The sequence below is a fragment of the Fopius arisanus genome, unplaced genomic scaffold (assembly GCF_000806365.1).
Source record: "Fopius arisanus strain USDA-PBARC FA_bdor unplaced genomic scaffold, ASM80636v1 scaffold00003, whole genome shotgun sequence".
NCBI lineage: Eukaryota > Metazoa > Arthropoda > Insecta > Hymenoptera > Braconidae > Fopius > Fopius arisanus.
Genome location: NW_011887742.1, coordinates 1495312 through 1508936, shown reverse-complemented (window position 1 = coordinate 1508936; position 13625 = coordinate 1495312). Strand labels below are relative to the sequence as shown.

Genomic DNA, 13625 nt, shown 5'->3' with positions numbered 1-13625 from the left:
AATTTTTTCTAAAATTCAATGTTTTCATTCAGCAATTAATTTCGTATATCATTTCATATCAAGAAAATAAAGAAGACAAAAAATTCACCGCTGTATTGAAAATTGCAGGGAATGCGCGAAAAACCAAGCAGCCACTGGAATTTAAACTGAAACTGGCGAAATGACAGCCTTCGGCTATCGTATACTTCCATTGCAGCGACGTTAATGAAATATAAAGCGACTGTAGCCGATGATTCCCGAAGAGTGAAAAATGGCGAATGAGCGGATAAAATTTGAAAGCCAAAATAAAAATCAACGCGGAATTATCCAGAGCTCGCTGAAGGTTGAATTGACTAGAGTTTTTATGATGTGTTGTAGGAGTATTTGGAATGGGAAAAATAATAATAAATGGTTAAATATTGTTTTTGTTGAAAATGTTGAAAAGGACTTGGCAACAGTGGAAATGAGAGTCCAGTGGTGCGTCTTGCGGCCCCGGACCGCAGCAAAAGGCCATTTTGATTAGTAACATGGCGTCAGGCGAGATTAATATGGCGTCCTCAGACATAATAACTGAAGTTGAAATCCAACCAGATATACAGGAGGTAGAAATAGAGTCGATACCCGTTGAAATACCGTGCGAAACTGTTGAGACAACAATTGAGGGTGAAGATGGCCAGCCAATGATATCATTACAACCACTCCCTGAACCAGGACGTGAGGAAATCATACTACAGACGCAAGAGGAAATTGTCGGTGGTGATCCCCTGAGCGTTTACGATCAAATACCAGTGCCAGATAACGATATTTATGTTGAATCAAGTCCAGGACCATCACGAAAAGCAACTAAAAAAGCCCGAAAAGGAGGTAATTCGAGATTTAGGGGACCTGATCATACGATATTCGGGGAAATGGGGACTGAAACCAAAGCGAGAAAGTGGGAGCAGAAGCAAGTGCAGATCAAGACACTTGAAGGGGAATTTTCCGTGACAATGTGGGCATCTGGAACTGATGACGGTGAGTAACATTGTTTTATTCATTATTTCATCCAATTGGTGGTAATTTTTTATCATGAATTTTCGCATTTATTCAATATTTTTTATTCCCCTCTGTTATTTCACTTACACGTTCGTGTTACGATGCCACTTGGATACACCGATGGTGACTACGCACTTCCGGTTTAATCCAATCAATAACTACGTATTCAAGATCGTAGAAATGTGATAAATATGTTGGAGAACATCATCTCGGGGATTTGTTTTTTTATTCTTAATACCGGCTGAATTCATTGACAGTATCTGTTGTTTGTTTTGATCGTAGCAACGCCATTATGATGGCAGGGGGCAGCCATATTTTGAAAATGGCTTCTTTTTAGCCCATCAGCCTTGCAAACGTTAATAATGGCGGCCTTTGTGTCGCCGCCATTTAATCGCCAAAGAACATTTCGTGTCTGGGGTTTCTGCCAATTTAAATCCTTTTTGTCGCTCTATTTTTTTCCTGTCATGTATCAAATATTTATTGGAAAATCTCCTTCTTTATTTTTGGCTCTTCGTAATTATTCATTTTTTATTTTTTCCTATTCGTGGGACTAGAATCTCGAGCAATTCCACCAGCAAAATCATTACGAGCTCGAGACTCCATGTCGCGGATCCACAATGCACTGCGTCGCGCCTTTTTTCGGTTTAAAAATTTCTCGTGATAGTGTTCATATTATTGTTGTTATGGATTGAGATAATAATATGATAATGAGTTGAAGGAATAGTGGATTTACTCAAGTTGTTTGAGATTTATTGCTGAAGATGGACGAGAAAATAGTTTATGATTTTTTAATATTTCTCATTTTTTGGAAAATAGACCATGATTATGTCAATGTTTTTATGGTGAAGAAAGAAACACGTGTTCCCAAAGAAATGTTGATACCGTATCATTTATTTCCTAGCCCAGCAATCAGACTCACTTGGACCACTCAGCCCTTGAACTTATTGTTGATAAATAGGTATAACTAAATAATGACATTTTAATGAATTGATAAAATAGTGACACCCGGGTTTTTTATTTTGTATTATCAGCTAGATGAAAGATAAAATAAAAAAAACGTAACGACGTATAAATGAGCAATGCCATAGCTTTTGTTTGGGTTTGCTTGTTTGTTGCTGTTAAAGGGAGTGTCCTATTAGCGTCTCACCTGGTGGATGTTCCAGATGAGGGCTCAAATCCTGAGCCTGATCCAGATTACACCGAGTACATGACAGGAAAATCATCAACGAAATTCAATCACTCCGGGAGTTCAGTGTCCGATGGTATGCCCGGTCTTGATCTATCCGATCCCAAACAGTTGGCTGAATTTGCCAGACCCGGACACAAATTGAAAGTACGCAAACCACCGGCGATGGACGGTGTTGAACGCACTATCGCCTGTCCCCACAAAGGCTGCACCAAGATGTTTCGTGATAACAGTGCAATGAGAAAACACTTGCATACGCACGGGCCAAGGGTGCACGTGTGCGCCGAGTGTGGGAAGGCATTTGTCGAGAGTTCGAAACTCAAGAGGCATCAGCTCGTTCACACGGGGGAAAAACCATTCCAGTGTACCTTCGAGGGATGCGGCAAGAGATTCAGCCTTGACTTTAACTTAAGGACTCACGTCAGGATTCACACAGGGGACAGACCCTACGTGTGTCCCTTCGATGGCTGCAGCAAGAAATTCGCCCAGTCCACCAATCTCAAGTCACACATACTGACACACGCAAAAGCAAAGTAAGTTTTATCCTCATTTTATTATTCGTTATATCATTCAATGGCTAACTGGTACAGGTTTTTTTTTTGGAAATTATTTGGAAAAAAATGAATTTATTGATTAAATTGAATTAATGAACAATTCCAGATCGAGAAATTCCATCGGCAGACAAGTAGCACAAATCCAGCTCCAACAGCCTCAGTTTGTCCAGGTGGAAGTGGCAGACGTCGACAACCAGCAGTTCATTGTATACGCGGATTAGCCCCCCTAAATCTACCGATATCCGCGTATATTATTCTTCTTTTCACCCCTTGACGAACTCTAATTATTCTCATTATAATCGTAATCATTTACGTGATTAATCCCAGAACTGTGTACATATTTACAAATGAAGAAGAAAAGCGAAAAAAACGAAGGAAAAAAAAAGGATTGTGGCGCTTATAGAGAGAGGAATTAAATGATAATTTTCACAATTTAAACTGTCAAATGATTTATCAGCTCCGTGTTTTTTATGATAAAAAAATATAACGTACAGTGATGATGGAAATAGTGTATTGAACACCAGGGGCAGGACTTCGAGGTAAAGGAAGATTGGGAAGAGTAAAGGAATAAGTGATGTAAACTAGTTGTACTTCTTGGGGGACATGCGAGATGGACGGATGGCGCACTGCTCAATTTAATGTCAAAAAAGGATGATTAACGAATAAATGCTTCAATTTCCAACAAATTAGTGCGTGCTCGTCGAAAATACACAACTGTATATATGTATAAGTGAAAGTTGAATATTGTATACAGTATATTTTGGAAGATAATGATTATTCAGGATTAAATCATGGAAGGGTAGCGTCTCTCACCGAGAAATTAATAAAAAATCAATATTACAAGTGTCGAGGCTTTAATTTTAATCGTGAGGGGAATTAATTTATCGGATCCTCAAAATTTTTTTCACTTTTTTTGAAATATTCTCGATTGGGTGTGGGTCGACGGTTGGATTCGTCACAATTGACTGCTTTGAATTTTTATCTGTTTATTTCTTTCGATAAATTGTCAGGTTTATCGATTATTATCCAGAATTGAGCAGTTGGGGAAATTTTACAACCAGTAAGAGTCGTGTTTTATTACGGGTCTGACCGGAGGTCGAGAGGTAGCAATATGAGAACATGTAGCCTTAAAAATGAACTTTATTGAGTTTGTTTATCACGATACGAGGATTTATTCGGATACAAGCTGAATGGGACAGGGGAAATATTGAAAATGAGCTTGACATCCGATTATTCCATTGGCCTATTATATTAATAGTGGATATTGTAAGAATTGGAACTGTACATCTCGACGTTACGATTTTAAGATTACCTGGGAGTTGAATACTTCATTGACGTTTTTCCTTTGCATTTATTCACTTTTTGTAGGGATTGATAGATTATGAATGGGAGAGAGCCTGGTGTGACTCTTAATGCTTGTGAATTTGTATTCCCGATATCATTAGAATCATCGTCGACAGAGAACTTTTATTATTAAATATAGATAGTGAAGATACATGGGGTGATGTTGATTGAATATTTGTCACCAACACGAGAAACAAATACAAATATTTCTATTGTAGGATGGATTCTGTTATTTTTAGTTGTTGGTATTTTCCTTGGAGTCGTGGTGGAGGTAAGTTGCATGGAGCATGCTGCTTCCACGTCACTCTCACTGAGAGCTTTTATTTAAAACTTTATGTCATCATTTCTGGGAAGAAACAAATTTATACCGTTAAATGAGACCTCACATATTAACATTTATTCATTGACACTTTCCAAATTTTCAAGTAAAGAAATAAGAATCTTATATTTTCAAAACAATAGCCCTATTTTGTCTACCAAAAAAAATCCTAAATAATGATTTAAAAAAATAATAAAATCAGTGCATAAATTATTTAAATTTCCGAAAAAATTGAAATAGAAAAGAAAAACGTAAATATCGAGAACCATTCAATAAAAAATAAATGCTTTAGTGTCGCCTCGTTGTGGCGAGTGCATGAAACGGAGGAATCAGCTGCTGAAAAAAACACAAAAAAATGTGTCAACATTGTATGTAAGTACGTCAAGTTGGGGTTAGGGAAAATATGTGGCTGAGGATCGTAGCATGTGGTGAACTGATAACCTGTTGGGCTGGATGATATTGTTAACACAGGTGTTGCATAATTTTGAGTTAGTAGAAGCCACACGTATTATTCCAAGCAACAGGTTGAATAATCAAAAATGGAGCAAACTGCTGTGCTTTGGATGCTGTCAATGGTGATGCTGGTGGGATCGTACCTTGCCGGATCCCTTCCACTGGTTATGAACCTTTCGGAGGTATTTAATACTCAATATCAGGAACTGATGAGCAAAATGAACACCTGGACGATTATCCTTAAACATAAAATCTTCAACTCTCCTTCTCTAATCCAATCGTTGATTAAATGGAATCATTTCTTTGCTATTGACTTACATTCACGTTTCTTCGTGATGTAAATAGAAATATTTCTATCGATATATGAAAATAAAAGAATATGCAAAATATTCAGATTTTTTTTTAATCTTCGAAGTATCTGGTTCGCCCAACTTTTCCCCTTTCACTCGTTTTCCCCTTCCACTGGTCGTTGTATGAAAATTTGACAATTAATCTTATCATTCGATTTTTTTTTTTATTTAGGATAAGCTGCAATTAGTCTCGGTTCTCGGAGCTGGTCTTCTCGTAGGAACTGCTCTGGCTGTGATAATTCCTGAGGGAATAAGGGCTCTCTTCAGTGGAGCATCTACTACTATTACTCCAGCTGCTCACGAGGAACATAGTATGTTATTTCAGGGTGAACATTACGGAGGAGAAAGCAATGATATTCGTGAAAAATATTTTCAAATCAGTTGCCAAGTGGTAAAGTGAGATGAATCGAATTTCAGTTTTCTTTAGTATCGATTTGTCTTCAGACTATTGATTTTAGGAGGATATATCGAAAGATTGTTTTTGAAATTTAATCAATGGGTTTAGAGATAAATTAATAATTCAGAAAATGAAGAAGTACGTTTGACGATAGAAGAATTAGTAAATTTTTTAATTATTTCATATTTATGTTTATTTATTTTTTAATAATTTCATAAATTTAGTGGAATGGCAGTCAAATGTTTTATGAACGACTGCGTTAAGTTATCATAATTGATATTTTCAGGTGATCCCCACAGTTTGATTGGAATCAGCCTCGTCCTGGGCTTTGTTTTCATGCTCCTCGTGGATCAATGCTCGAATAGGAGATCAGGGGGAAAGGAGAAAAGCATGACAGCTACTCTAGGACTCGTGGTTCATGCTGCTGCGGATGGAGTTGCTCTCGGAGCTGCTGCCACTACTTCCCAAGCTGACGTTGAAGTCATCGTCTTTCTGGCGATCATGTTGCACAAAGTAAACATTCAAATAATTTTATAACATTTTTTATCAACGATAACTACACTATTTACAAAAAATGCAATCGATGTGACATTTATTTTTGCCCATTCTCTCAGGCACCGGCAGCTTTCGGATTAGTATCTTTTCTACTACACGAAGGGGTGGATAAAAAGAGAATCAGCCGACATTTATTGGTATTTTCGTTATCTGCACCTTGTCTGGCACTCATTACGTACTTTGGTATCGGAAAGGTAAGAAAATTGCAGGTTTTCTTAATGAAAAGTTCACGTATCTTTTCGTTACAATCAGCAGTGAAGCAATATATTTTTTTTTTCCAAAACACTCCCTTTCACCACTTCACTGATGGATAACCTGCGTTTTTTCATTAATTTAGAAAGTATCCATTCGAAAGGTGTGAACACCGACGATGTCCCACTTATTTATTATTATTATCCCCACTTATAGCCATCCGCATCCTTTCTAACAAATTAAAATATTTCCTTTATTTGAATCCAATACACTACCTGTTGCTTTAAGACACGTGATATCACCCAGATATAATGCAAACTACATGAATTTATCAGACGAGTACACTGAGAAAAGCAATGAATCTTCTGAAATTTTAATTAAATGCAATGGAATTAAATGGATTAATTAATATATTCTGTTAATGTATAGAGAAGTTAGACCACTTCACTCCTTCTATTTTCTTTTTCGTGGTGTTTTACGATATTAAAATAATAATTTTAAGGAAGGGAAAGAGACACTCAGTAATGTCAACGCAACGGGTCTTGCCATGCTGTTCAGCGCTGGAACATTCCTCTACGTAGCGACTGTTCATGTTCTCCCAGAACTCATGACCAGGAACACCAACGCCTACTCGCACTTGCCTTTAGCTGAGGGGGTGCCTACCCCGGCATCTGGACTAAGGTTTAAAGAAATTGTAGCTCTTGTCGTTGGTTCATTCTTGCCTGCACTCCTCACGACGGGTCATCACCATTGACACCAACAAATCATGTCAGTTGGATTTGTTGAAACTCGAAAACACGACGCATCGGTAGAAACGAAGGATCATTTGTTGAGCATAATTAATATAGGTTTCAGTGGAGGGGTGACTCATGGGCACTGATAAAAAAAATTCACGTAATTTTCCAATAGAACTTTATAAATCGATCGAGATAATAGGTAAATTCAGAAAAAAATCACTGAATCTAAGAGAAATAGCGAAATTTATGTAGGGATTTTTTTGCAGCGCTCATTTCAATGTACAAAAGAGGTCCTCATCAAAATTTTGCTATTTCTCTTAGATCTGGAGAGGTTCCTCGAAGGGTCAAGAAAAGGGAAAAACTCATGGGATTTCAAATTTCAAGATTTGAAGTTTAATTTTCGGTGGATAATTGACAATTTGCTGTGGAATGGAAAAACTGAAAATTCAACGAAAATGTCGTGTATCGAAATTCCCGGACTTTTACTGGCAACTTCAGTGGAAAATTTAGCAGAGGAGGAATCTCATGAAATTTCGAAATGTAAAATTGAAATTCTTTCATACAACTTCTTTGTACATTGTACCTGAGAGGTTTTTGATATATTGTTATTATATTATCGTTTTATGATACTTGGGACATTAATGTGTGCAGAGCTGGGTTGAGGTTTACTTCCCATTGAAAATTGAAATCGCGATGACTGTATTATCCCCACGTCATTGAATAAGCCGCAAAAAAAAATATTCAAACGAATAATCCACATGTCACAGAATATTTTCTTTCAATTGAATTCTCCATGTCATGTCATTATTCGAAACCAATTCACTTTTATTACTAAAAATACGGGAGTAGAATAGATAATACTATTTTATTTATCCATTTCGATGGAATGAACTCTATCATTTAAATATCATTCAAGTTAAAAGAAAAGTAAATAATCGTAAAACTTGGATTTCCATCAATTAATTCTCAACTCTGCACGTCGCTATACTAGAGAGTAAGTCTTCAATAATTCCACACAATTATGATTTTTTATATAATTTATTTAGGGAAGGTATGGTAAAAATTATATTTTTGTTTGGATGGGGCAATGTAATGAGGTGTAATCTAGTAGATAGAATAATAAAAATGTGTAAATACACTTGACATCAATGATGGAACTTGGTGAGTGTATTTGGGGACTGATTATCACAAGGACACAAAAGATAACGAGTGTCCAGAATCAATATGCAATAAAAAATATTATAGGCTCTGAACACTCGGTTGTACTGTGTTGCAAATGATTCGAAAATGCCAATTTAAATACAACAATTTTTAATGGGAATGTGTATATTTTGTTGAAGAGCTGAGGATGAATGGAAAATAAAAAAAAAACAAGACTTATCCTTTTTCACAATACTTCATTAATTACTCTGATAATGACATATTTGAAAAAAAAAACTAAAAAGAGAAAGGAGAATTTCAATTTTAATTGAAACTCTCATCTGATAATGAGATGAACGAATTTTTAAAGTGAAAGCTTAGGGAAACATCGATTTATCTAGAAACCTATTGATTTTAAACGGAAAAATGAATAAATCTTTTTTATCCGAAATTTACTTGACTACAAAAAAGTCTTTTAGCGTTTCCATTTCCAATCGATAGTTTTCGAGATAAATCGATAAATGAAAAAAAGTGAAGTTCGACTCATTTCACTGTTGTCACCTGGCCATTGAAATTGTAAATGAAGTTTAATTGAAGTGACAGAATTAACAAGGGAGGATTCATTTTATTCATTATCTTCGAGGAATTGAGGGAAGAGTGGATTGATCTCTTGTTGAATTTAATAATTCAGTGGCGGGAGAATGTGCAGGTGAAATATAACCTGTAAGACAATCAAGCACCAGAAAGTTTTTTGAGGGGTTTGAGCGATACTGTCCGTAATTTTCCGATATCCAAATGTACGAATAGATCAGAAGATGAGTCACATCGTCGTGATTAGGGGGTACAAGCCTGGAGATGAATTATACTGTCGCGACATGATAAAGGATGCCATCATGACATCCTTCAATTCTGCGTTCATTGCCAATCTCTTCAAGGAAGTCACTTTTCAATTGATGATTCTTTGTGCTGCTATCATGTTCATATTCTTCGGGATGCCTTTCACTGTTTGTTTACTCGTTATTCCCATTGTTATTTTTATCACTTACGCTGGGACTTACCTCGGGTGCGTTATGATTGCGGCCGAGACTAATCAGGAGATAACAAATGTTCCCAGGTGAATTCTCAACTTTATCAGAAAAAATGTATTTTCCCAGATAAATAACTGATACGAATATCTAGAAATGTTTCTGTTCAGTAATCGATAAATTTTACTTTGTAATTTTGTGATTCATATTGAGTCATTCGAATTGTTTTGAAATTTTTTGCGAAAATCCTTTTTTTTGCGGTAAATATCGATTTTAAAAAATTTTATACTGCTTACGCAATTTATGCAGAAATTTTCTTTTTTTTATGTGAACTCGTAAATACTATGAATAAATTTCAGGTGAGATTTAAATAAAAAATTGAAATGTCAGTAAAATGTGACAGATGTCGATGAATTTTCCATTGAGACAATAATTGAGCCATTTAAAATGATCAATAATTTCCAGTAGATTCTCCCCTTCACTTTCCGCTGTTCTAATTCCTTTTTTTTCCTTTTCAATTATAGAATTTACATGTCCAATGCGTTTTCTTGCTTTTGGGTAGCCGAGGCCTTCCAGCCGTATTTGATGATGAGAGAGCCAAAGGATTACCACTATACAATTATGACTGAACAGCAATTTCGTGACTCAAAAATCGATGTGTCCTCTCAGGCCAGAGTAATAGTGGGGACAGTGGGTCTGTTGAAAAGCCACAAAGTGGAGAAGGGAGCCTGGATAAAACGTCTGCACGTCGAGAAAAAATATCGACGAAAAGGTGTGGGATCTCTTCTACTGAGCATCGCCCTTCAATTTGCAATTGACGAGGGCTACAGCTGTGCAGATCTCGTCACCTCCGAGTATGCTGAAGGAGGTAGAGAGCTCTGCTTCAAAAAAGGTTTTGAACTCAAACAAATGTATCATAAACAGGTCATCGGACCCATGTTCAGCTATCTCTTGTATGAACTCACTTATCAAATTAAGGAGGAGAATAACTATTACAGTAGAACGCATCCTAAAAATATATTATGAACTGTGTAATTCCGTCATTATTGCACAGAAAAATCTAAAAAAAAAATACGCAACCAAGAATCTTGCAGGAGTGTAAATTAAAATTTGGAAAATGTCATTTACGAGTTTTGAAATTATTTGAATTCGGTAGGAAAATAGGGAGATCACAGAGAGAATATGTAGTATTAAATATCGAAAAGTAACTTTATTTTCTTTTTACACGAAATCAAGTTTTATACGAAATACAGATTTTTTACATTCCCATCGCTGCTTTGTATGCCTTTATCTCTTTATTCTCCCAGTGAGTACCTTTGATCTTCGATAAATATCTAGAACAAGACGATGGGGTTGATTGGAGGCGGGGAAAATATGAATCAGTGTTTACACTGTTGAAAATTTCGGAGAAATTCGCTTCAATTCAAATGAAAATTCAGAATTTCAATATAAATGACAAATCATCGAAAGAATACAAAAGTTCGTAGTCACTTGAAGAATTGAAGCTGTTCAATTTATTTTGGTCTCGGTTTTATCGTTCTTATAATTTTTTAATGAATATCTCACTATTTAATTTCAATCAGAAATATTCAACAGTGATTCATTATTTCATGGGCCAGTTGCAACTATTTTACCTGCGTTAAATATTGGCTTGACGCAATTGTAGAACAGGGGGACGATATTTGAACGGGAAGTTTAGAAGAAACATTTAATAAGTCTTCGATTTCGGGAACTAAATATAGAAAATAGAAAAAATACCGAGATTTTCAGTGCTGATAATAAAAATCAAGTGCGCAATGAACCCAAGGATGATTATCTAGCGAGATTTTGTTAGTCTTAAAGCGATATACAAACACATGCGACTGGGATCAGCCCCAAAAATTTTCGGTTCAACTACTAAAAGTTATTTGTAGTTACCTCTCTAAAACCTCATTGAGTAAAGTTCTCTCTTTATCCGTGATACCATTGTACACCACATCCAAGTTCGTTCGTAACTGCTCCAAGTTCTGCATTCCAATGAGATGAGTCGCAATATCCGGACTTTGCAGGGCATGCCAGACTGCCAATCTCTCTAGTCCTGAATCATGATCGGTGCAGTATTGAGCTGCCTCATGACATTGTTTTTTTGTCTCATCACTTGCTGGATGCCAATCAGGAGGTCCCCTGGTGGTTAAAAGCCCCATGCACGGAGCAGATGCATTTATTATTCCTATGTTGTGCTCCTAGAACCATATAAATTAAAAAACATACGTCCAACTGGATTAAATCGAACAAGAAACTCGTGCGTAATTACATTTTTCCCCGCTGCATAATTCTTGTGGGTTAATTAAATTATTCGTAATGATTCTCATCATGATACTTACATGGAAAAATGGAACATACTGCAGTAGAGTATCATCGATAAGTGTATGCCTCGCATATGATAATATCATGGATATATTAATATTGCTTTTTTCAATGCACTCCTTCAAAGTGGAAACTGGATATCCAGTGATGCCGATAAATCTCGCTCTGCCCTGGCTGACCTGACGTGATATCTCTGGTAGTGTCTGAGTGATGATGATGTCGAGCGAAGGGGCGAATTCTATGTCGTGAACCTATTAATGAGTGACATGAGTTCTCTATCCAATACTGATCACAAGAGGCTAGTAACTTTCATTTTGAAAATCTATTCCACTTGGAAATCATTGTCTCACACAAAATCATAATTACAGACCCCTTGGATCATTACCCTACAACTCTCACTTGTAGAACATCGACGTAGTCGAGTTGAAGGCGTTCCAGACTCTCTTGAAAACTTCTCCGTGATTTCTCAATACTGAAATCGAACATGTTTTCGAAATCCAACTCGTATCTCCCCACTTTCGTCGCTAAGTAATAGGCAGCTCTCGGCACCCCTTTAAGGGCCTAAAATCAATTGGTCTTGAGAGCAAATCTCTCAAACTTTCTTTATTTTTCTACTTAAAGAAATCAAACATCTATTTTAATCAGCGATTCACAGCAATAATTATAGATTCAATGGAAACGTATTAAAGGACTTTTTTGGTGCTGAGTAAATTGTTAAAAATACGTTCTCTTCAGATTTCCTCCGAAAATCGATAGTTCGAGAGCAATCGATACTTGGGAAAGCCTCAAAATTTTTATTTAATTCTATCCGGTACTGAACTCTGCTACAACTACCTCCACAATAAATAATTACTTTAATTAATGATTATTTTAAATGATTTACTTTTCCGATAATTCTTTCCGAGAGACCTTGGCCGTACCACGGGCCCGTGTCAATGTAATTGATGCCCAGACGAAGGGCCTCCCGGATGGTAGCAATGGCTTCTGCTTCATCAAAAGGTCTTGATACAATAAAAAAAACATATGAAATTGTCAGTAAGAAAATATCTCAAAAATCCAGGAAAACTCTCTATATATTTCAAGGCTAGAATCTGAAAAATTCAATGACAATTCCCAAGCGTGGATGTCACTGTCATGATTTTGATATAAACAATCAGATCAGAATTTTCGAACGAGTTTTTTCAACTTACCCGTAGTTACCGCCAAAAGTTCCTCCCCCAAGCGATAATTTGCTGACCTTTAGCCCAGTTTTACCGAGTGATGTGTACTCCATAGCCCTGACGGCCTCCAGATCGTGGAAACCCTCGACATATGTCGCGGGTAAATTGCTCCTGAAATCAAAAATGAGACAATATTTGTCCCAGTTGAGTGCCACGTCATTTTCATTATAATTCTTTCAATTTTCCTTCTAAAAATGCGTCAACGAATCAATATCCCCATTAGTCGCGAATTAATAAAGTGAGATAACTCCAACTTGACCTTGTCATTATCAATTTACCCCCAACTCTATAAATTCCCCTGAAAACTGTCAAATGAAGCTGTTTAAATCCCCCTCCAAGAAAATATCTCGATCGATTTCCTTGAAAATCCACAAATTTTCTTGATCAATCGATATTCACAAAACCCGTAAAACTCGATTTATCACTGAGTTATTGATATGAAAATGCATAATAGCTCCCTGAATGATCGCGCAATAACCGTCCCTGTCATGTAAAAATAGATTATAACAATCACTGGCAATTTACGTACATTATTCTCCTCCGGGAGTCACCTCGAGATAAAAAGCGGTAGCGAAAAAAAAAAACGCGTCCTCACTCTTCAACTCGTTGAACGGAACTGTCTCTTGTCTGCACGACTGCACCCACCGCGATTACATACCCGCGATAAAACAAAATAACAACAATCTCAGTGATAACGGTACCACAAGTTCCTTATCATCCCCCGATAAAAGAAACCGCTGCACCGCTCCGCGCACGCGCATACCACACATGCACAATTTTCCCGATGCACTGC

General features: G+C 36.7%; 4 protein-coding genes across 6 annotated transcripts; 3 read left to right on the top strand and 1 right to left on the bottom strand.

The window, feature by feature from the left end:
* The first annotated feature begins 455 nt into the window (after positions 1–455).
* LOC105269441 (transcriptional repressor protein YY1-like) lies at positions 456–3186 on the top strand. 2 transcript variants are annotated; one of them, XM_011309673.1, is made up of 3 exons: positions 456–993; positions 2139–2733; positions 2861–3186. In XM_011309673.1, the coding sequence occupies exons 1-3, from the start codon at positions 507–509 to the stop codon at positions 2973–2975; spliced, it is 1197 nt and encodes a 398-aa protein (XP_011307975.1). In that variant the 5' UTR covers positions 456–506; the 3' UTR covers positions 2976–3186. The 2 variants fall into 2 exon arrangements, with proteins under 2 accessions (XP_011307975.1, XP_011307986.1); XM_011309684.1 differs by having other exon boundaries at positions 464–993; positions 2178–2733.
* Positions 3187–4740: 1554 nt separating this feature from the next.
* Positions 4741–8354, top strand: Zip102B (Zinc/iron regulated transporter-related protein 102B). The gene is made up of 5 exons (XM_011309631.1): positions 4741–5052; positions 5393–5531; positions 5904–6130; positions 6232–6366; positions 6867–8354. Exons 1-5 carry the CDS (start codon positions 4957–4959, stop codon positions 7116–7118), a joined length of 849 nt encoding a protein of 282 aa, XP_011307933.1. The 5' UTR covers positions 4741–4956; the 3' UTR covers positions 7119–8354.
* Positions 8355–8446: 92 nt separating this feature from the next.
* LOC105269423 (uncharacterized) lies at positions 8447–10535 on the top strand. The gene is made up of 2 exons (XM_011309645.1): positions 8447–9355; positions 9791–10535. The coding sequence occupies exons 1-2, from the start codon at positions 9057–9059 to the stop codon at positions 10290–10292; spliced, it is 801 nt and encodes a 266-aa protein (XP_011307947.1). The 5' UTR covers positions 8447–9056; the 3' UTR covers positions 10293–10535.
* On the bottom strand, positions 10457–13468 carry LOC105269431 (L-galactose dehydrogenase). Of its 2 annotated transcripts, XR_892442.1 has the most exons (8): positions 13362–13467; positions 12803–12943; positions 12496–12613; positions 12012–12173; positions 11630–11863; positions 11184–11488; positions 10901–10998; positions 10501–10600 (listed from the first exon to the last, which is right to left on the bottom strand). XR_892442.1 is itself a non-coding variant. In XM_011309657.1 (7 exons), coding segments are annotated over exons 1-7 (1038 nt in total). In that variant the 5' UTR covers positions 13364–13468; the 3' UTR covers positions 10457–10524. The 2 variants fall into 2 exon arrangements, 1 of the variants encoding a protein (XP_011307959.1); XM_011309657.1 differs by lacking the exon at positions 10901–10998 and having other exon boundaries at positions 10457–10600; positions 13362–13468.
* Positions 13469–13625: the final 157 nt, after the last annotated feature.

Excerpts from the sequence above, each read along its gene's own strand:
- LOC105269441 (XM_011309673.1), top strand. The coding sequence starts at position 507 with ATGGCGTCAGGCGAGATTAATATGGCGTCCTCAGACATAATAACTGAA. Across the intron at positions 994-2,138 it reads GGCATCTGGAACTGATGACG|GGAGTGTCCTATTAGCGTCT; the intron begins GTGAGTAACATT and ends TTGCTGTTAAAG. Across the intron at positions 2,734-2,860 it reads CTGACACACGCAAAAGCAAA|ATCGAGAAATTCCATCGGCA; the intron begins GTAAGTTTTATC and ends GAACAATTCCAG.
- Zip102B (XM_011309631.1), top strand. The coding sequence starts at position 4,957 with ATGGAGCAAACTGCTGTGCTTTGGATGCTGTCAATGGTGATGCTGGTG. Across the intron at positions 5,053-5,392 it reads TGGTTATGAACCTTTCGGAG|GATAAGCTGCAATTAGTCTC; the intron begins GTATTTAATACT and ends TTTTTTATTTAG. Across the intron at positions 5,532-5,903 it reads AGCTGCTCACGAGGAACATA|GTGATCCCCACAGTTTGATT; the intron begins GTATGTTATTTC and ends TGATATTTTCAG.
- LOC105269423 (XM_011309645.1), top strand. The coding sequence starts at position 9,057 with ATGAGTCACATCGTCGTGATTAGGGGGTACAAGCCTGGAGATGAATTA. Across the intron at positions 9,356-9,790 it reads GAGATAACAAATGTTCCCAG|AATTTACATGTCCAATGCGT; the intron begins GTGAATTCTCAA and ends TTTCAATTATAG.
- LOC105269431 (XM_011309657.1), bottom strand. Across the intron at positions 11,864-12,011 it reads ACTACGTCGATGTTCTACAA|GTTCACGACATAGAATTCGC; the intron begins GTGAGAGTTGTA and ends ACTCATTAATAG. Across the intron at positions 10,601-11,183 it reads CTCAATGAGGTTTTAGAGAG|ATATTTATCGAAGATCAAAG; the intron begins GTAACTACAAAT and ends GTCTTGTTCTAG.